At 48.4% G+C, this 20,375-nt stretch overlaps 10 protein-coding genes and 1 non-coding gene across 11 annotated transcripts; 5 read left to right on the plus strand and 6 right to left on the minus strand.

Annotated features, from left to right (window-relative positions):
• Positions 1-436: 436 nt before the first annotated feature.
• QCR2 (ubiquinol--cytochrome-c reductase subunit 2) lies at positions 437-2,059 on the plus strand. Its single transcript, XM_018856243.1, has one exon. It carries the CDS (start codon positions 500-502, stop codon positions 1,619-1,621), a length of 1,122 nt encoding a protein of 373 aa, XP_018710069.1. The 5' UTR covers positions 437-499; the 3' UTR covers positions 1,622-2,059.
• Positions 2,060-2,294: 235 nt separating this feature from the next.
• RPO26 (DNA-directed RNA polymerase core subunit) lies at positions 2,295-2,762 on the plus strand (the record flags this gene model as incomplete). Its single annotated transcript, XM_018857958.1, has 1 exon — positions 2,295-2,762. One exon carries the CDS (start codon positions 2,295-2,297, stop codon positions 2,760-2,762), a length of 468 nt encoding a protein of 155 aa, XP_018710070.1.
• A 2,577-nt stretch (positions 2,763-5,339) lies between these two features.
• Positions 5,340-5,825, minus strand: METBIDRAFT_79554 (uncharacterized protein; the record flags this gene model as incomplete). Its single annotated transcript, XM_018859087.1, has 1 exon — positions 5,340-5,825. The coding sequence occupies one exon, from the start codon at positions 5,823-5,825 to the stop codon at positions 5,340-5,342; it is 486 nt and encodes a 161-aa protein (XP_018710071.1).
• Positions 5,826-6,184: 359 nt separating this feature from the next.
• ARP1 (actin-related protein 1) lies at positions 6,185-7,688 on the plus strand. Its single transcript, XM_018855090.1, has one exon. It carries the CDS (start codon positions 6,391-6,393, stop codon positions 7,663-7,665), a length of 1,275 nt encoding a protein of 424 aa, XP_018710072.1. The 5' UTR covers positions 6,185-6,390; the 3' UTR covers positions 7,666-7,688.
• A 23-nt stretch (positions 7,689-7,711) lies between these two features.
• FUR1 (uracil phosphoribosyltransferase) lies at positions 7,712-8,359 on the minus strand (the record flags this gene model as incomplete). Its single annotated transcript, XM_018854336.1, has 1 exon — positions 7,712-8,359. One exon carries the CDS (start codon positions 8,357-8,359, stop codon positions 7,712-7,714), a length of 648 nt encoding a protein of 215 aa, XP_018710073.1.
• A 1,038-nt stretch (positions 8,360-9,397) lies between these two features.
• Positions 9,398-9,887, minus strand: METBIDRAFT_13302 (Sm-like protein; the record flags this gene model as incomplete). Its single annotated transcript, XM_018854337.1, has 2 exons — positions 9,398-9,790; positions 9,879-9,887. 2 exons carry the CDS (start codon positions 9,885-9,887, stop codon positions 9,398-9,400), a joined length of 402 nt encoding a protein of 133 aa, XP_018710074.1.
• Positions 9,888-10,378: 491 nt separating this feature from the next.
• On the plus strand, positions 10,379-11,096 carry METBIDRAFT_79558 (uncharacterized protein; the record flags this gene model as incomplete). The annotated part of the gene is made up of 2 exons (XM_018859088.1): positions 10,379-10,799; positions 10,828-11,096. The coding sequence occupies 2 exons, from the start codon at positions 10,379-10,381 to the stop codon at positions 11,094-11,096; spliced, it is 690 nt and encodes a 229-aa protein (XP_018710075.1).
• Positions 11,097-11,783: 687 nt separating this feature from the next.
• On the plus strand, positions 11,784-13,754 carry METBIDRAFT_28011 (uncharacterized protein; the record flags this gene model as incomplete). The annotated part of the gene is made up of 1 exon (XM_018855347.1): positions 11,784-13,754. A coding segment is annotated over one exon (1,971 nt), but the record flags the coding sequence as incomplete, so codon positions are not given.
• Positions 13,755-14,502: 748 nt separating this feature from the next.
• On the minus strand, positions 14,503-16,392 carry METBIDRAFT_79560 (succinate dehydrogenase; the record flags this gene model as incomplete). The annotated part of the gene is made up of 1 exon (XM_018859089.1): positions 14,503-16,392. One exon carries the CDS (start codon positions 16,390-16,392, stop codon positions 14,503-14,505), a length of 1,890 nt encoding a protein of 629 aa, XP_018710077.1.
• Positions 16,393-17,119: 727 nt separating this feature from the next.
• On the minus strand, positions 17,120-17,222 carry METBIDRAFT_t213. Its single transcript has one exon. It is a non-coding gene; the product is annotated as a tRNA-Pro (tRNA).
• Positions 17,223-18,520: 1,298 nt separating this feature from the next.
• VMA8 (H(+)-transporting V1 sector ATPase subunit D) lies at positions 18,521-19,937 on the minus strand. Its single transcript, XM_018856244.1, has one exon. The coding sequence runs from the start codon at positions 19,868-19,870 to the stop codon at positions 18,905-18,907; it is 966 nt and encodes a 321-aa protein (XP_018710078.1). The 5' UTR covers positions 19,871-19,937; the 3' UTR covers positions 18,521-18,904.
• Between the last annotated feature and the right edge of the window lie 438 nt (positions 19,938-20,375).

The following is a 20,375-nucleotide window of genomic DNA, read 5'->3' on the forward strand; positions in this document are numbered from 1 at the left end:
ATTCACATTACTTCTCACCTCATCAAAAAATTACTCCCACACTAATTCTCACCTCACCAATATTCTCACCATCACCAATAATTCTCACCATTCACATTACTTCTCACCTCATCAAAAATTCTCCCACACTAATTCTCACCTCATCAATATTCTCACCATCACCAATAATTCTCACCTCACTAATTCTCCCCCACTATTCTCCCCCACTATTCTCCCACACTAATTCTCCCACACTAATTCTCACCTCATCAATATTCTCACCATCACCAATAATTCTCACCTCACTAATTCTCCCCCACTATTCTCCCACGCTATTCTCCCACGCTATTCTCCCACGCTAGTGGCCCCGCCGGCGGCACCCCAGCGAGCAGCGCGGCGCGCACGTGACGCGCAGCCAATCACCGGCACCACTTTTCGCACGCCAACCGCGCGAAAAAACACCAGGCCAAGTCGCTTCTCCTGCGACCCTTCCTCCCCTCTTGTCCCCCCATATCACCCCATGTTGTCCCGTGTCTCTGCCCGTGCATACAGCACTGCCCCCGTGAAGTTGGTGTCGCGAGACGCCGCCGGCGCGTTGTCCACGCTCTCCGCGGTCGTCGGCAACGCCGGCTCCAAGACCGGCAAGGCCGGCGTGGCCCACCTCTTGGCCAAGTACGCCTTCCTCAACACCGAGACCAAGTCCGCGTTGCGGCTCGCCCGCGAGTCCGAGTTGCTCGGCGGGCGCCTCGCGGCGCACGTGACCAGGGACGCCTTGGTCTTGTCCGCCACCTTCTTGAAGCAGGACTTGCCCTACTACGTGGACGCGCTTGCCAGTGTGTTGGCCAAGCCCGCGTTCCGCCCCCACGAGTTCGTCGAGACCGTGTTGCCCGTGGCGCGCGCCGAGGCCGCGGCCGCGCACGCCGACAACGGCTTCGTGGGCCTCGAGGCCTTGCACCAGCTCTCCTTCCGCAAGGGCTTGGGCCAGCCCTTGTACTACTCGGACGCGCAGAGCGTGGCCTTGGACGAGGTCATGCAGTTTGCCGCCGGGGCCTACACGGCCGGCAACGTGCGGCTCGTGGCTCTGGGCGTCAACGAGGCGGACTTGGCCGGCTTCGTCGCGGGCTCCGCGTTCGCCGCGTTGCCTGCGGGCGCCTCCCCGGCGCCGCCCGTCACCACGTACACGGGCGCCGAGACCCGGCTCACCGCGCGCGGCGCGTCGTACGCCGCCTTCGCCGTGCCGGTGGCCCCCAAGGACTTTGCCAAGTACGAGGTGTTGGCCGCCGCGGCGGGCACCTCCGTGTTGCCGGGCGCGGCCGCGCCCTTGCGCTCCATTGCCGGCGCGGACTCGCGCTTGTACAAGTACCAGGACGCGGGCTTGTTCGTGGTGTCCGTGCGCGGCGCGGACGGCGCCGCGGTGGCCGAGGGCATCAAGGCCGCCAAGAAGACGGTCGCGGCGCTTTCGGCCAGCGACTTGGCCGCGGCGACCAAGGCCGCGCAGTTGGCCGTGGCGTTGCAGGAGTCGTTCGAGTTCCCGCACGACAACGCCGTGTCCGCGGCCAGCGGCAAGGGCGCCAAGTTGGGCGCGTTCAACTACGTGGCCGTGGGCAACACCGACGTGTTGCCCTACGCCGACGAGTTGTGATTGGCCCGTCCCCCGCATAACCCCTTCCCGCAGCGCACGCTGCCTCCAACGCATGCCAGAAGCCTCCGCTCGGGCCCCCTGGTGCCTTGCTGCGGGGCCCTGGCGCCGACATAGACCGGCCCTCCGAGAGCCAAGATAATAAACACTAGCTCGCTGAGAAACCCGATGGGGATCCTGGGAGCCTTTGGGATCCTGGGAGCCTTTGGGAAATCCGCTTGGGAAACCACTCCCTGGATTCGTAGACCGCCGGCTTCGGGTGCTGAGGGCAGGACTGCCAGGGCCGCGCATGGCGATGACAGGACTGCCGCACCAGCACCGCCAGCAGAGCACCGCCAAAAGTAGACCGCCAAATAGTAGACCGCCAAATAGTAGACCGCCAAAAGTAGACCGCCAAATAGTAGACCGCCAAATAGTAGGCCGCCAAAAAGAAGTCCGCCCAAAAAAAAATAGATATAAAAAAAAAAGACCGCCTAAAAGTAGCCCGCCGTCCGCCGCGCCACGATGCCCCCGGCAATGGAGTCTGGCGCTGGCCCCGACTTTGGGCCCCATACAGGGCCTGCTCTGGCGGCGGCCCTGGGGCCGGCCCTGGGCGCGGCCTGCACGCACCGCGCGCGACTCATCGGCCGGGCCTCCGTTTCTTTGTCCACACCGCTACTACTCCAAAACTCCCACCATGTCTGACGTCGAGGAACCATACAACGAGGCGCCCGAGAACTTCGAGGACTTCGACGCGCCCGACCACTTTTCCGACGACGACTTTGCCGAGCCCGAGCCCGCGGCCCACGGCGAGCCCGACGTGGCCATGAAGGCCGAGGACGGCAGAACCATCGTCAACGGCGGCTACAGCGAGGCGGACGCCCAGGTGCGTGTGCGTGCCGCCAAGGCGTTGGCCATTGCGCGCGACGAGCGCTCCACCACGCCGTACATGACCAAGTACGAGCGGGCCCGTGTGCTCGGCACGCGCGCGTTGCAGATCTCGTTGAACGCGCCGGTCTTGGTCGACATCGAGGGCGAGACGGACCCGTTGCAGATCGCCATGAAGGAGTTGGCCCAGCGCAAGATCCCGTTGGTGCTCAGGCGCTACTTGCCGGACGGCTCCTACGAGGACTGGGGCTGTGACGAGTTGATCATCGAGCACTAGGCAGGGCCGCCGGGCGCTGGCCGGCGGGGGCCGCGCGTGTATAGCATGTATGTGTTTCGCGGGGGCCGCCGGGGCGTGTTGCGGGTGTGCCTTGCTACGGGAGTGTGCCGGGGCATGTCTCGCCGGGTTTCCTGGCCTGGACGGGGGCGTGTGCTGTGGCTTCTCCGAGGGTGCAAGGGTGTACACTGAGATGGATGTACCATGAGGACACGTGCCATCATGCGGTCCATCGATGCTGTAGGGTGTGTTTGAGGCTCGTGCGGGGTGCCGTTTGCGAGGTTCGTGAGGTTCATAGATGTATTGTATGATCTGTTGATGCGGTTCATGGATGTATTGTATGATGGTTCATCGTGTTTCATTGATGTATTGTATGATGGCTCATGCGGCTCATCGATGTATTGTATGATCTGGTCATGGTGTTCATGAGTTTATCGTTTCAAATTTTTATGAGGTGTGTTGTATGATCTGTTGATGCGGTTCATGGATGTATTGTATGATTGTTCATGCGGTTCATGGATGTATTGTATGATGGTTCATGCGGTTCATCGATGTATTGTATGATGGTTCATGACGTTCATGAGTTTATCGTTTCAAATTTTTATGAGGTGTGTTGTATGATCTGTTGATGCGGTTCATGGATGTATTGTATGATTGTTCATGCGGTTCATGGATGTATTGTATGATGGTTCATGACGTTCATGAGTTTATCGTTTCAAATTTTTATAAGGTGTGTTGTATGATCTGTTGATGCGGTTTATTGATGTATTGTATGATTGTTCATGATGTTCATGAGTTTATCGTTTCAAATTTCTATGAGGTGTGTTGTATGATTATCATGGTGCCTTTATCGTTTTAAATCTGTATGAGGTGTGTTGTATGATCTGTTTGTGCGGTTCATAGATGTAATTTATGATTGTTTCATGAGATGTGTCGTTTGTAATATTGATGATGTTCGTGATGTTCGTGATGTTCGTAGTGTTCGTAGTGTTTGTGGTGTTTGTAGTGTTCGTAGTGTTTGTGATGTTCATGATGTTCATTCTCGTTTGTAATGTTCGTGGTGTTCTCGTGAGATATGTTGTATGATCTGTTCATGTGGTTCATAGATTTATTGTATGATTGTTCATGAATTTCATGAGATATATTATTTGTAATGTTCATGATGTTCGTGATTTTCATGATTTTATGTTCGTGGGGTGTATTGGATGCTGTTCTTGCGGTTCATGAAAGTATGGCTAAGTACAAAATGTCCATGCGGTTCATGAGGTATTGTATAATCTGTTCATGAGATTCATGAGATGCGTTATCCAGTAGGCCCACCAGGTTTATCATATATTATGTTCACAAGGTTCATACACCACATCATATGCTCATGAGGCTCATGAGATGGGAATTGTATCAGACCCACAAATCATGACATTCATGGAAGTATAGTGTCATGTCTCATCAGATCATGAGCCTCTTGAGACTCATGAGAGTTACCGTAATACGTCTGGGAGATTACCAAGATACATGGGATGTATAGTGAGAGACGCCATAACTTTGCGGTAGGATGCCCCTCATGATGCATCTCAACTTAATTAGTTGTATCATATGTATACGTATATATTCGTGGGTCAGCTGTATCATCTAGCTTGTAATATGACTTTCCATAAAACGTCTCATAAGACGTGTAACGAGATGTGTCGCAAGATGTCATATTAGATGTAAAATAAGATACATTTCGAGATGTCTGATAAGACGTACAACGGCATGTCTCTCGAAATGTCTTATTAGATGCATAGTAAAACATATCTTAAAATGAATCACAAGACTCATAAAAGAGGTCTGGGCGGACAGTTTGATCTATTGTGGTACGGGCTTAGCATGGAGGACAGGCTCTTTCTGGGACCTGGGACCAGTCCGAGACTTCAATAACTTTGGCAGTGTGTTGGCCCGCCTGTTGGTATGGGATGTCATCAAATGTATGAGGTGCATCATATGAACCTGGCTATATTTTTCCAGCGTACTTTTTGCATGTTCCGGGACACTTCTTGAGATGGACAAAAAACATCTCATGAAGCAATCATTAAGCTGTTCATGAGATGTGTGATGGATGAATCCTAGTATCGTAGCATGTACTCCACGAGATGAGTGATCCAATCACACGCATGTCATCGCTTCTCTGGGAATGTCGCCTCTTTGACCCTAGTCTCAATATATGCCTATGGGCAAATCTTGACGCTTTCACCCTATCTGACATTCATCTGGACATATGACGCACCACGACCGTGACGTGTCTCATGACACTCACATGCCACCATGTGCTAGGAGCATGACTCAAAGACCGGTCATCCTCTGTATCCTACCACGTACTCACCGCAGATCTGCTTCGTGTATCCTCACTAAACTCCCGCAGGCCTTTCTCGAACAAATGCAGTCCTGCAAGGCTTATTCAAAGTAGGCTCATCCATTATCATCTCATCTAATGTAGAATCATCCAATATCATCTCATCCAATGTAGGCTCATCCAATATCATCTCATCCACACTAGGCTCATCCACACTAGGCTCATCCAATATAGGCTCATCCAATAGAGGCTCATTCAATGTAGGCGCTGATCCAGTTCAGCGCATTGAACACCTTCTTCCCGTCCATCTGCTCGCGCACAAAGCCCGCCACAAGACTGTCAAAAGACGCCCTGCTGAGGCGGTGGTCTCCAGACCCAATGTCCCCGAGCTGCACGGAGCAGCACGCCTCTTTCAACTCATCTACATCTATAAGTAAATTGCTCTTGGCGTCCTCGGACGCAAACACCCGGAGCGCATTGGAAATGGTGGTGCGGTCGTCGATTTTCGCCAACTCCCCGGCAATGATCTGCGAGAACTGCGCAAACGAAACCAGCTCCTTGCCGCCTAGCATGGACTCCAACACCTCCGTCGAAGGAAGCTCGAGTCCCAACGTCTTGTGGATGTTGGCCAAATCCGACATCGAAATACTGCCGTCTTTGGACTCGCTGTCGATCAAAGTGAACGCGTTGCGCACCTGCGATTTCTGCTCGTTCGAGAGCGAAAGTAGCGACGCCATTTGCGGACCTGTCGATGTGTTCAGAAAACCGGAAAGGGTAATTCTACAAGAATGTGATGTGGTGCCTGAAAAGGTTTGCAAGATTTGCTTACCCTGCTATGTTCGATGGTTTAATCTGCTTGTGCTTTTTAAAAAGTGGTGCTTGTACGCCTGAGCCGTGAAGCCAGTTGATCAGAAACGGAGGACTGTACTATGGTTTGCCATGCGGCGGTCCATTCTTGCACCTACCTGTTGGAGAGCGCGCAGCTGAATCCCCGGCCTTAAAATAAGGTACCCGCAATCTCTGTATAAAAACTCACACGCTGGCTGCCTTGGCCAGGAAAAAAAAACTATAAATACGAGCACGCCCCCCGGGTGGGCCCAAGACTTTCCCACTTTTTCTTTTGGCCCGGCGCCTGCATCCGGCGGCGGCGCCCATGCTTTTTGCGGCCATTGCTTCTTGGCGGCCCCCACCTCACCTGCAGTCTCATGTGGGTGGGACCCGGTCGCACGCAGCTGCTAGCAGCATGGCGCAGTGCCCAGTCAACACGCCCCATCCGTAGTCTCCCGCCAAACAAAAGTGGTCATGGAGGAAGGCCTGCTCTACAATCAGCCGATTGTCATCGACAACGGCTCGGGCAACATCAAGTCGGGGTTTGCGGGCGAAGAAAAGCCCCGCAGCTTCGCGCCGTCTTTCGTAGGCCGCCCCAAGTACCAGAAAATCATGCCTGGCTCGCTGTTGTCTGCGATTGAGGAGAACGCCCTCAAATACAACAACACCCACACATACATAGGCGACGTTGCGCAGCAGCACCGCGGCTTGCTCCGTCTCTCGTACCCGTTGGAGCACGGCGTGGTGACCAACTGGGACGACATGGAGCGCGTCTGGCACTACACGTACTCCAGGCACTTGAAAGCTGCCCCGGAAGACCACCCGTTGCTCATAACCGAGGCGCCGTTGAACCCGCGTGCCAACAGAGACCAGATGTGTCAGGTGCTATTCGAGACCTTCAACGTGCCCTGTGTGTATGTCTCGCTCCAGGCCGTGCTTTCACTCTACGCCTCTGGTCGCACAACGGGCGTGGTCGTGGATAGCGGCGACGGCGTGACCCACATCGTTCCTGTCTACGACGGCTTCTCCTTGCCGTCCTCGATCAAAAGAATGGACGTCGCAGGCCGCGACATCACAGAAAATCTAGCCTTCAACATCAGACGAATGTCTGGCGTCTCGCTCCAATCGAGCTCCGAATTGGACATAGCGCGGATCATCAAGGAAAAATGTTGCTATGTGTCAAAGGACCCGCAGCGCGATGAGAAGATGTACCACGGCGTCCCCTACTCGCATTACTTGTCGCCGGGAGTGGCGGGTGGAATCAGCCACGAGGGCTCCGATCTCTTCACTTCCTACAAGCTCCCCGATGGGCATTCCTTGAACTTGGGCGTCGAACAGTTCCGCGCCCCCGAGATCCTTTTCAACCCGCAACTCATTGGAAGCGAATCCCCGGGCATACATGAGCTTACGGCCCTCGCCATATCAAAAACAGATCTTGATTTGCGACCCGAGCTCTATCAGAATATAATCTTGTCCGGGGGTACCACGCTTCTCAAAAACCTCGGTGATCGCTTGATTTCGGAGCTCAAGAATCAACAAAGCATACTGACGAACACCATATGGGGCTCCCGAGTGGGCACTGCCAAGGACTCGCGCATGAAAATCAAGATCTACGCTCCGCCAGAGAGAAAGTATAGCACATGGATTGGTGGATCCATCTTGGCGGGCCTCTCGACTTTCAGAAAGATGTGGGTCACGGCAAAACAATACGAGGAGGACCCCGATGTTGTTCATCGTAAATGCATGTAACTTTCCATTAATCTAATGTGGGACCATATTTAGGAGCCATGGATAACTAGATACAGTAGTATCTGTCTCCAAAATCGCCCAAGCCAGGAACAATATACTTGTCCTCATCCAACTTCTCGTCAATGCCTCCAGTGATGATTTTGACGTCAGGGTACTTCTCGTGGAATGCCTGAATACCTTCGGGAGCGGCCAACAAGTTAAGGAAAAGAATGCGGTCAGCCTTCACGCCCCTGGAAAGCAAGACCTCCACGGCCATCATGGCACTACCACCGGTCGCCAACATTGGGTCCAACAAAAAGACGTATCTTTCGCTGATATCCTCGGGCAATTTTTCGTAGAACAACTTGGGCAACGCGGTCTCCTCGTCTCTTTGGATCAAAATCTTGCCGATCTTGACGGATCTGCAACAGTCCCTCAAGCCCAGCTCCATAGACTCACCCGCACGCACAATGGACACTCCGCAGATTTTCCCCAAAAACCGGGCACCATTGTACGTTTGGTTTCCATGGCATTGAACAGTGGCATTCTCCACGGGCAACAGGTTCAAGCCCTCCTCAACCAAGAGTCTAATGATTCTGTCGGAGTAAAACACAAAGTCCCCTCTCTTTGTTGACTTGTCTCTGATAATAGAGTACAAGCCAATGAGCTGGTTTGTTTGAGGCAACAAGATTACGTTTTTGTTCTCGCCGGCCATATTTACGGTTTCAATAGGAGAGACTAGGGATGGTGAAGTCGTGATAATTCTCGGCACTCATATGCGGAAGGCTTGTCTGGCGATGTCCTGGGTGCAGAACGGGATTGCTGTGTAGCGGAATTCGCGTGAGACAAGCCGTTTTGTTCGTTGCCCTGTCGAGATTGTTCTTTCACCGTTTTATGTGCAACTATCTCGTATAATTGACCGATTTTTTTTTTTTTGAGGTTCGAGAATTTAACTATCGGCGCCTAGTCCAGCTAGCAAAATACACTGCTTGGTGAAAAACGGACATATGCCTTCAGAACACTTCTTCTTACCCCACGTTTCCTGGGTTGACTGCGCACCCAATGATACCATCTAATGCCACAAATTGAGGTGAATTCCTGACACTCATGAAAGACAGAATGCGACAAGCATTTTGCCGCAAATTCGAGTCGCATCAACACCCCATGATGCTCATATGACCACAAGTGCTGATCAATCTGCCAGTATCTAGATGGAAACAATTACGTGCTCAGATGCACTTTTCAGAGATCAATTGGGATTTTGCATCATGATTTTCTGCTCCAAAGAACGCAAAAATTCATAACGACAAGGTAAACCTAATTCCGCTTTCTCGGAAGTTGAGTATTAGTTTCATTGTTTCAAACTGAAATAACGCCCATCATCGAGAGGGTCTCGCAATGTATTGAGAGTTGTATCGCCATTTCTGCGAGATGCTCTGCTTTAAAGCGTGTCATATTATCGGCCTGCACAAGGCTCTTGTGTAGTCCGGCCACAGTCATAGATCTATGACTGTTTATCGGGTCGGAAGTGTATTTACCCATTCTCATGGTCGGTATCCCTTTGTTCCTGTCTTGGACAAAGGTTCCCAGGGCTAGTGATGTGAGGGATCGTAGAAATTGAGCTTCTGAGTCTAAGTTCAAAGGAGATGGGACCTTTCCTCTGTCAGTTCGGACGGGGAAATGCTCACATGCCCCAACTTTTGGTTTCAGACAGCCATCTTCAACTGTTTCTTTATTATTATACACTCGGATATCACTCCTGGGCAACAGCAAACGGATTGCCAATCATTTCCGTGCCGTCCAAAGGAGCAAGCGTCAACAACTGAGGCCCTCTAACCACCACTTTACCCAACAGTCTCGTCTGTTCTGTCAACACGGAGTCATCTTCTGGGTCCCGGAGAGTCTCGACGACTTCCTCCAACACCAAATTCATCAACTGGTCAAACCCTTTCAAGATGCCCACGACGGAACGGCCACCAATGAATCTCACCAGCACCTTCTGCCCGTAATATTTCTGCAAGTCCACGATGGCTTCTCTCTTTGGCCTTTCTTGTTTGTTGCCGCCCGATCGCCTGTCGCTTCTGTCATTTCTATCGTTTTTCCTGTCGAAGTTCTTGTCGTTCCTCTTGTGGTTGTGACGGGGTTTCTGCGAGTTGTTAGTATAATGAGCGGTGACAGTATGGGGGCCAAGGGACCCTCGAGCTTTTGAGAAGCTCACGAGAAAACAAACATACGTTTTCCATCTTGGTTGCGTTTTTGCTGCTGAAATCCTGTTGAGGGTTATATGATTGTCCGGGCTCTTTTTCCTCTGCAGTCATACCAGTAGCGCCAAGCGCGCATTGTCGGTAGGCCTCTGCAGAGTAGGCCCTGGAGCGGTGGGTGCCAAAAATCCGAATCTGATGAACACCCTAGGTAAATCTGCACATTTGCAGATTAAAGGAGAATTTTACACAGCTTTCAGGATCTTCTGTTGCTCAGAATCAATTTAAGTTATTAAGTTTCAAAACTTCGACCTATGGCACCTTTTTTCGTGACCTCTTGCGCTGGTTTCTGCCTAGATGCGACAGGCCCTGTGGAGGCTCTGGGGCAACGCCAGTGCGGGTGTGGCCTCGCTGAGAGATGAGAAACAGTGACCAGTTCCAACACCCAACTTTTGTTGTTTTTATTTCGATCTGAAAACACACTTTGCTAGGGCCTGGTCTCAGCTCTGTTCTATAATAACATATAAATTGCAATGGACTACCCTGTGTTTTTCACCTCGGACTTGACTTCGGCAGAACGCAAGATTTCGCCCGGGTGGACTCTAGCGTACCTCAAGAAAAGGCTCGAGCCAACCACGGGCATCAGTGCTGCTTTCCAGCTGCTTCAATATTACCCGGATTCTAACAGTAATAAGTTCACTATTTTGACTTGTGCCAATGAGGAGGACACGCTCCTCGAGCAATTTGCAATCGTGCCCTACAGCAGAATCCACGTTGAAGATACAGACCCAGACTCCAAGCTCTCACAGCTCTTTGATGAGACGTCCGAACCCGGGTTCCAGCTTTCGGAAGAAGAATATGCACGTCGCAAAGACTCTGTGCTCCAGTGGAAGAAAGATCAGCAATTGGGAAGGTATGACCCTCTGTTTGAGCAAGCACAACAGGCTGTGCATCGTAAAAACGAGGATTCATGCCATCAAAGTCGGTGATCGTTGTCGTGTGATAAACATTGAGGGTGAACGTAGAGGCGAGGTAAAGTTTGTTGGCAAAATCAGCGTTTTGGATGACGGCAAGTCTCCTTGGATAGGCATAGAATTCGACGAACCCGCGGGTAAAAACGACGGTCTGATCGGCGATCAAAGATTTTTCCAGGCAAAGCCAGGACACGGCAGTTTTGTGCGTCCTAACAAAGTAGAAGTGGGTGATTTCCCTGAATTGGACCCATTTGAGAGTGACGAGGAAGAGCTTTGAGGAGAACCTGCCGTGTCATGCACGAAAGTATGAGGCCTCTGGGGAAATATGCGTCGACTCAAGAACGCATTTGGTTTTTGGATAATAAGAATGTGGCTTTTCTTTGATATTCTATCCAGGGTTATTCTCGAAACTCGCGGGAACATGATTTCATTTCTCTCGATCACTCTCTGGGGTTTATAAGATGTGTGGAGCACAGTTGATTATCCCCTACATGCTTTACGAAGTAACGGGCACGCTGGTCAGGTGCTGAAGCCTCTTAATCAAAACAGTCTCCAAGCAATTGGAATTCAGCTTTCTGTTTCAGATAACAAGGACTACGAAAGACAATTCATATGCGAAGTCACCAAAACCTCAGCATTAAACCCGAAGTAAGATGTCTTTAATTCATTTGCCTTTAACGAAATTTCAGAGTTACCGTATGCGGAAGGAGCCATTGATCGCACTAGTTCAGAAAATTTCAAAATTACTTCGAAGTCATGAAGACAAAAATAGGCACTTTCTTCCGTTTTCACTGTATCAGCCCAACATGGAGAATTCGATTATTGACTGCGTCAACTCTGGGGTCCTGCAGAAAACTAACCACTCGCCAATCGAACCCATACAAACCAGAGGTCAGAGAACAAAAACAGCAGACAAGTCCGACTTGACTATTCACTAGGACATTTCAGTACCCCTCATCTTGACATGTTCAAATCGGTGTTTAAGACAGGAATAAGAGGCGCATATAATGTCTCAGATAATGCGTCCTTTAGCACAGAACTCTGGGCGATCTATCCTGCAAAACATAAGCAGACAGGGAAAATAGTGTCTGTTTTTATTTTCGAGAAGCCCCGTTTTGAAGCACAGGTTTACCGCCTATGCAATCAAAATGCAAGCAGCCAGAATCCGAAGCAAATTGTGGCGGAGTTTTACGAGCAGATTCGTACGGAAATCTCCAATCTTACCAAACTAAAACACCCACAAATCCTCACTGTGTTGGAAGTTTTGGAAGAGACCAAGCTGAAGTTTTTATTCGCTAGCGAAGCGGTGACTGCAAATCTAACAACACTCAATTTGGCTGAAGAAAACCTGCTCAGCATCCAGAAGGGGCTCTTGGAATTGAGTAAAGGGCTCCAGTTCTTGCATAGCCACTGCTCGATCATTCATATGAACTTGCAGCCGTCTGCTGTATTCATCAACACCCAGGGTGACTGGAAACTTGCTGGGTTTAAATTCTTGCAGAATTTGAACGAGATGACACCGCTGGACAGAGAAAACTACTACATCATGAACAGTTCGTCTGCGGTAGAGTACGCAAATCATAATCTCAATTTCACGGCCCCCGAACTAATTATGGGCTCTTCTGGAGTACGGCTTAGCACTGCCAATGACATGTGGGCGCTTGGCATGTTGATTTACTACTTATACAATTCTGGCGACACTATGATCAACTGTTTTGAAACGAACAACTTATCTGATTACAAGTCTGAGTTTCGCAAGTTCGAACTGAAGTTCTACAATCATAGGCCAGCAGAGCTTAAGTACATGTTCAAGGAAGTGCCGGAGTCTCTATGGGTCATAATGACTCAACTTCTCGCACGATATCCTAACGACCGGCTTTCCATTGACCAATTCATAGACTCCGAGTTTTTTGATGGCAGCCTCATCAAAATGATGTGGTTTATTGACGAGTTTACCACAAAGTCTGCCAGTGAGAAAGTCGTATTTCTCGATGGACTTCTTGATCACAGTGACTTATTATCACAATTACCCAGCACATTTCGAAACTCCAAGTTGCTCCCACTCTTGATTGACTCGATCAAGTCTGAAACGGCATTTTTGCAGCTGAAAAAGCTTGACCACGAGACCGATGCTTTTATCAGCAAATCCCTTTCACTTGTGTTAGCCATAGGAGGACTGCTTTCGAACCTTTCGTTCCAGGATAGGGTCTATACTGAGCTTCTCAATACCGCGAAAACACGAAAATCAGAAAGTCCTTTCCTCAAAATATTTCTGATCTCAGTGAATATTCGGCTTGCCGTCATTTCCCATACATCTTTATTCCTCAAAAAGCTTCTGCAAAAACAAGTCACGGAATTGATGAAAGAAGCAGCAACGCTTTGTGTCACGGCGTCTCGCAACGAACTCGACCAGCAGGCCGATCAAATCAAACTTCAAGACACTTACTTGAGTAATCTTTCCATGGTTGCTGAATTGTTCGACTTTCCCTATATCAAAAACACCTTGTTCCCACTCATCTGCCAGGTGTTCAAGACCACCACAATTCTTTCGACCAAAATACAAACCATCAAGACTTTTGACATGTTGATTGACAAGAAGATCATCGACAAAGTCATTGTGTCTGACCAACTCCTTCCTGTACTAGAAAACCTCAAGAGCCGTGATAAACGAATTGTGAGCGCGGTCAGTGCATTCTTTGTCCGTCTTGCCACCAGCCAGCACATTGTACTTGACTTGGACGTCTTAGTGGATAAGGTTTTGGGTCAATGTCTCAGGTTAATTTTTGCTTGTCTGGATTGCAGCAAGGGTGAATTCAAGGACATGTTGGGCTTGCTCCAGAAGATTCAGGATGTCATTGTTCAGCAGAAATTGGAGACACTAAGTGACGTATCCCGAGATCCAGCGAGGGAGAACTTCAGTACTTTGATCAATAGTGCTCTGGTACGCCAAAAAGTTGAAGAGCCATCAATCAAGGTCCCGGTGCTCAGCCCAACATCCCCGAGTCCAACCCCTGAAGCACCAAATGTGAACAGACCTGCCCAACCTCGCGCCAAACCGTTGACTTTGACGCCTTCAAATCAGCATCAGGGCTTGAGGTTTGGTGCAACAAGCACGGCATCAAGCAACCAAGCCAAGAATCTTGTTTCCAACTTGAGATTAAGTCTGGATCAATCAAGTAGTGGTGTAAAGCCTCATGTGCAAAGTGTCATTAGCCAGGATCTGTCCCCAAACCAAACTACCTCATTGGACTGGTCGTCCGCTGAAAGCTCTTTTAAATCACCATCGACAACAATCAACTCGACAATCATGACGCCACAAAACACTCAAACGATTGCACAGGGTTCTGGATGGGTACCCATGACGTCATCTCCTGGCATTTCTCTGGCGAAACTACCCCCTGGGTTCTCCACTAATATTTTGACCCCGAACTCGAATAGCCAAGGATCGATGTCGGCAAAGCCGATGAAGACAGCCGATGATCTATTGGATTTTCTTTAATATCTTATGATGTTCGTTACGAATAAATACATGCAATTCATGATTCTATTTTTTTTTTCCTATTCTGTTATTCGTTGTCCACTCGGCATGAAGCATACGCGCGTCATCGTCAAAAATAGGGGTAAGGCATCGAATCTAGCCTCAAATTGAAACATCATTTCGTGATAAAGAAGCACATAGACGCTTAGTAAACACGCTTGGCTGGTGGGACTGGCTTACAGTCGTTCACGTCCAAAGTCGTGGAGATGACATCTCTGTAGTCCAAGGAAACTGGGGTACCAGATTCCTTTTGGTAGGACAAAGTGTGCTTCATCCAGTTAACATCGTCTCTATCCTGGAAGTCATCTCTAGCATGAGCACCTCTGGACTCCTTTCTAGCAGCAGCAGATGCAGCAGTTTGAGTGGCACAAGTCAACAAGTTTTGCAACTCCAAAGTCTCAACCAAGTCAGAGTTCCAGATCATGGATCTGTCGGTCGTCTTAACGTCAGCGTAACTCTTGTCGACCTTGCTGATGTGTTCAACACACTCGTCCAAGGTGTCTTGTCTTCTGAAAACAGCACAACCCTTTTGCATAGTAGCCTGCATCTCAGCTCTAATTTCAGCAGTGGTCTTAGAACCGTTGGCAGTTCTGGCCTTGTCAAGGTTAGCAATCGACTCCAAGCCAAGATCCTTAGAAACAGGCTTCAATGGGGTGCCTGGGGTCAAAGAGTCTCTGATGGTGTGGGACACAGCTCTACCGAACACAACCAAATCCAACAAGGAGTTGGCACCCAATCTGTTAGCACCGTGGACAGAAGCACAAGCGACTTCACCACATGCCAACAAGCCAGGAACAACCTCGTCCTCGCCCTTCTCGTTTTTCTTGACGACCTCACCGTTCCACTTGGTTGGGACACCACCCATATTGTAGTGGACAGTTGGCAAGATTGGAATTGGCTCCTTGGTGACATCGACACCAGCAAAAATTTGAGCAGTCTCAGAAATACCAGGCAATCTCTCCTTCAAGACAGAAGCTGGGATGTGGGACAATTGCAAGTGCATGTGGTCCTTCAATGGACCCACACCTCTTCCTTCGTTGATCTCCATGGTGATGGCTCTGGAGACAACATCTCTGGAGGCCAAGTCCTTGGCAGAAGGAGCATAACGCTCCATGAAACGCTCACCCTCAGAGTTGAGCAAGTAACCACCTTCACCTCTAGCACCCTCAGTAATCAAACAACCGGAGCCATAAATACCCGAAGGGTGGAATTGCACGAACTCCAAGTCCTCCAAAGGCAATCCAGCTCTGGACACCATGGCGTAACCATCACCAGTACATGTGTGGGCAGAAGTACAAGAGAAGTAGGCCCTTCCGTATCCACCAGTGGCAAGAACCGTCTTGTGGGCTCTGAATCTGTGCAAAGTACCGTCTTCTTGGTTGTACGCCACGACACCAACACACTCTCCGTCTTGCATCATCAAGTCCATCGCAAAGAACTCGATAAAGAAGTGGGTGTCGTGTCTCAAGGACTGTCCGTACAAGGAGTGCAACAAAGCGTGACCGGTTCTGTCGGCAACAGCACAGGTTCTGTAGGCTTGACCACCCTTACCGTATTCCTTCGACTGGCCACCGAAGGCTCTTTGGTAGATTCTGCCCTCGTCGTTTCTACTGAAAGGCATACCGTACTTCTCCAACTCGTAAATCGATTGAGGGGCCTCCTTCGTCATGTAGTGGATAGCATCCTGGTCACCCAACCAGTCCGAGCCCTTCACGGTATCGTACATGTGCCAATGCCAGTCATCCTTGTGCATGTTACCAAGGGCAGCGTTGATACCACCTTGAGCAGCCACAGTGTGAGATCTGGTGGGGAACAATTTAGAGATACAGGCAGTCTTGAAGCCAGCCTCGGCCAAGCCAAAAGCAGCTCTGAGACCAGCACCTCCGGCACCGACAACGAGACAGTCATACTCGTGGTCAATGACGTGGTATTTTTGGCCCAAGTACTTGGTGGAGTTCACGGTCTCGCCCTTGGCTGAGCCGATCACCTGTCTAGCGACGCTCGACGTGGAAAAATTTCTAAAGGTCCGCAACATGGCCGATGTATACAAAACTTCCTTTCAAAATAGTCTTGCTCTCAAGTGAAGAAACAACTAGAAGAAATGTAAAGGATTGGTGGAGAAAAAAATTCGCCTTGCACGCGAACAAATATACCTGTGGTGGCGCGACCCATTATGTATGGGGTCCAAGGTGAATAATAGCAAATTTCGCGCGTTCCTATTTGCTGGCCGCCTTCCGCTGCGAGAAAAATCTAGCCGACTTGCCCCGGGTCGAGCGGCTGCGAAAACCCATACAAAATCCAAGGCATTTCTGTGACCATACAAAAAATGTGAAAGAAAAACTCCATAACATCTCACATGGCTCATATGTCTAAATATAAGCCTGTTTACATAGCTATTTGGGAAATCATTATTTCTATAAGACATTAAGTGACCGGTTTGGTAGTGAAGGCGGTGTTGAGCTGGCTTGCCTCCTGAAGTTGTGAGGTTTTTTTCGCCTCCGTTTTACGGACAGTAAGCACTGACCTGTGTGTAGACCATCCCGCGATCTGTGGGGAAGGCATCGAGAGACAAACCCGCCACCTTGTCGGACGAACGGTCTAACTCCGTGTCACGTGTATAAGGATGGAGCGTAGCAAACTATACAACGGGTGGCAACAAAATCTTTTGTGTCCAAAATTCTGTTTAAAATTAATCAGACAAGTCGTGATTTCTGACAGCGGAGACAAAAACACAAATTGGTCAAACCTTGCAAAAAGAGAAGGGGGCATACTGGGAATTGAACCCAGGGCCTCTCACAAATTTGCTCACTAATCTGAGAGATCAGCTCACCCAAAGCGAGAATCATACCACTAGACCACACGCCCGCTTCGTGTATTTTTGAAAGGTCTTTTTTAATTCATGAATTAGTGTAGCGCTCCCTGTGTTAATAAGAGGATAATTTTTTGAAAAGCATTTACCAAACAGAGTAGTCAAAGTGGTGAAATTCGTCTTCCCTTGATCACTTCAATTACAGATTATATGTCCTCCGCTGGGCCCTACCTCAAATCCACAACAACGGAGACGCCACCGACGCTTTCCTAAGCCATATCTACAACAACTGCGAAACATCCAAATACTGGTCGCAAGAGCTAAAATTTTCCAAGCCCATGAATCTACCAAAAAAAAAAATATTGGCTGCGGCTGACAACTCTTTGGAGAACTAAACAAAATTAGATTGGTTCGTCACCACACATTTCAAGGTATATAGTCGAAGACGTAGTGAGTCGGAGAAAGCAAGCCCCTTTAGTCTTCTCCAACCATCTCAGTCAAACCGACTACTGCAGGAGACTTATACTAATAATTCATGTCATACTATTTAATCCGTAAACAAATTCGTGCTAAGAGGACTGTCCAGGCCGTGAATAACGGAAGGGAACGAGTCGAGTTTAGACACTAGATACGTACCTGAAGCTTTTGAAGATTCTTCATAATTTATTGTGTAGTTTTTTTTTTCTTCGGTCAGACGCTGCTACCAAAAACAAATGTTATATAATCATGTGAAATGGATCATTGCTGCTAATCAATTTACAAGTACTGCAAACTAATATGTGTCAAGTGGGACTGTTTTGACCGTCATTAGAAGGAAACAGGACGCGTGCTGCGTATTTTGAGGTTTTCAAGTACTTTAATGTTTTGTTTCTCTTAACAGTATAAAATTAGTACACAATTCTACTGTAGGAACTGCGATTTCTATAGTTGATAAGTTGAATTTAGTCAAGCTTTCAGACCATTCGAGCGGCTGGTTTTTTATGGCAGAGATTTCCCGAGCTCCACTAACTCTGAGAATAATTCTGATGTGACTTAGCTTTTGATTCAAGCATTAACATAATCTCTTACTTTTTCTTGTTTCTTCATAGTTTTAAACTCCATGTGGTGTATGCAAATTCAAGCTCCCTGTACCTGCCAGCGGCTTCCGAAAGCATGAAAACAAAAAAATTCCAACACTTTATAAGCGCCTGTGAAAAGGGTGGTATGAACAAATGTATAGTCAATTAGATAAAGCATGTGGTATTCGACTTAAAGGCTCCAGGTTTTCTCCACTGAATTCTTCAACACAGTAACACACTTTTCTGTGGTGTGACAAACAATTTACTCTAATAATCACTCTTCGGATTGAACATTCGACCTTTATATATTTAATGAGTTAGTCACCTCATTGAAGTTTTGTTCTGGAAAAAGGTGTTTGCTTTTGTTTCTCGCTAGAAAGATGAACGTAATCATAAGTCTAATCTAACCTAATATCTATCTTCATCAATTGGTTTATTGATTCTAGAATTAAAGATGGATTGATTTCGAAATTAGTTATTCTCTTTATCATTTGTTCCAGCGAAAGTATGAAGTACCCCTGTTACTCAGTTACTTTAAAAAGTAGTGACGCGTGTCTTGAGATAAAGTCTTTGATATGGGGTGTCCCAGAGACATATACGCAGTCTAAATATTTCTAAGAGAAGGAGAATGGAGAATTAAATGATACCATGCGAACAAATGAAAGGGTGTGGATATTTGCTCAGAAAATGACATCCTCTTCGTTATCCTGCAACACATCACCATCGCCCACAGCCAATTTGTTAACGTCCTCGAGAATTTGCTCCTCGCTGGGCTGGGTGGTAGCAGCCTTCTTCTTCTTCTTCTTGTTCTTTTTCTTTTTGCCGCCACTAACTGAAGCTGAGGTTTTCTCGGCAGAATTCTCGACAATCTCTGGTTCCCCGGCAACTGGAGTGACATTATCCTCCTCTACACCATTGGCTTCACCATCGTCGCTGGCATCTTCGTCTTCTGCCTCGGCATTCAATTTCTTTTCCAATTCCTCGGCTTCTTCTGCAGCCACAGCTTCCTGTTTCTTTTCTTGCACCTTCTTCAACCGATAGAACTCCTCTCTGTCCAATTCGTCCAACTCGGAGTTGATGTAACTGATGGTGTTCTCCGTTCGAGGGATGATAACGTGCTCAATGGCATTGACTCTTCTGTTTGTCACCTTGATAACCTCGTCCAAAATAATGAAAGCAGTTTGCAACGAAGCAAGCTCAACCAATGTCTCCACTGCTTTCGTATACACCATTTTTGCCTTCTGTACCTGCTGACCACCTCTGCCCAAACCAGTCATCTTAAAATCATTGATATCCTCATTCACGTGGCTTTCAAAAGCAGGTAAATACACACCGGAAACGTTTTCCTGCTTAGCCTGAACCTGAAATCTAGCCTTTTGAACACTCTCAATCACCTGATACGAAATGTTATCACCAGTCGCATATTGAACCTCAGCCAAAGAAAATGCAGCAGTTTGCATAACACGGCCCATTTTGCGCTTCGCGTCATCAATTCGCTGTGTGATGTCTCTAAATCTCTTTGTCAATGCCTCGGATTTTCTCTTCAAGAGCGAATGACCCTGTTGAGCACCTTTTAACTTCAGCTTCATTAATCCTAACGTCATCCGCGTTGGGAAGACTTGCTCCCTGTTTCCAGCACCAGACATTATGTATAGTAGGGGGAAGAAACTGGCGTTCACGGAGCTGCTTACAGGATGATAAAGTCTATTGTCACTGGCTTTGGTAATTTAAAGATACGCCGATTGTTTCGCACATCAACGATGGTGCACGGGCGCATGATACGGGGTCAATCGGCGATAAACAGCCTGCGCATGCATCTAATGGGCCCTTCTTCGAAACATTAGAATTGAACAAGCGTGGATTAAAAGCATTCAACAGAAATTTCCATTGAGCCCGATCTTCCTGATATTTAAACAGGCTCATGGTATGCACGTATTGTTTTTTTGGCCATCAGCTTCTTTTTCTTATACATTTTAGATTTTGTTATTTGTGTCCAAATTATTCATGTAATTAACAATTGGCTCTGAATTTTTCCTCTTTCTGATTCAAAACCAAAAAATCATCTACCATGAGAGTTATCTTTGACCTCAGAATAGTTGATCTTTTCCGTGCAAAAGGAACTCGAAAGATCAAAAAAAAAAAAAAAAAAAA

Source organism: Metschnikowia bicuspidata, assembly GCF_001664035.1.
Source record: "Metschnikowia bicuspidata var. bicuspidata NRRL YB-4993 chromosome Unknown METBIscaffold_6, whole genome shotgun sequence".
Taxonomy (NCBI): domain Eukaryota; kingdom Fungi; phylum Ascomycota; class Pichiomycetes; order Serinales; family Metschnikowiaceae; genus Metschnikowia; species Metschnikowia bicuspidata.

Coding starts and splice junctions, on each gene's coding strand:
- QCR2 (XM_018856243.1), top strand. CDS start 500: ATGTTGTCCCGTGTCTCTGCCCGTGCATACAGCACTGCCCCCGTGAAG.
- ARP1 (XM_018855090.1), top strand. CDS start 6,391: ATGGAGGAAGGCCTGCTCTACAATCAGCCGATTGTCATCGACAACGGC.
- VMA8 (XM_018856244.1), bottom strand. CDS start 19,870: ATGTCTGGTGCTGGAAACAGGGAGCAAGTCTTCCCAACGCGGATGACG.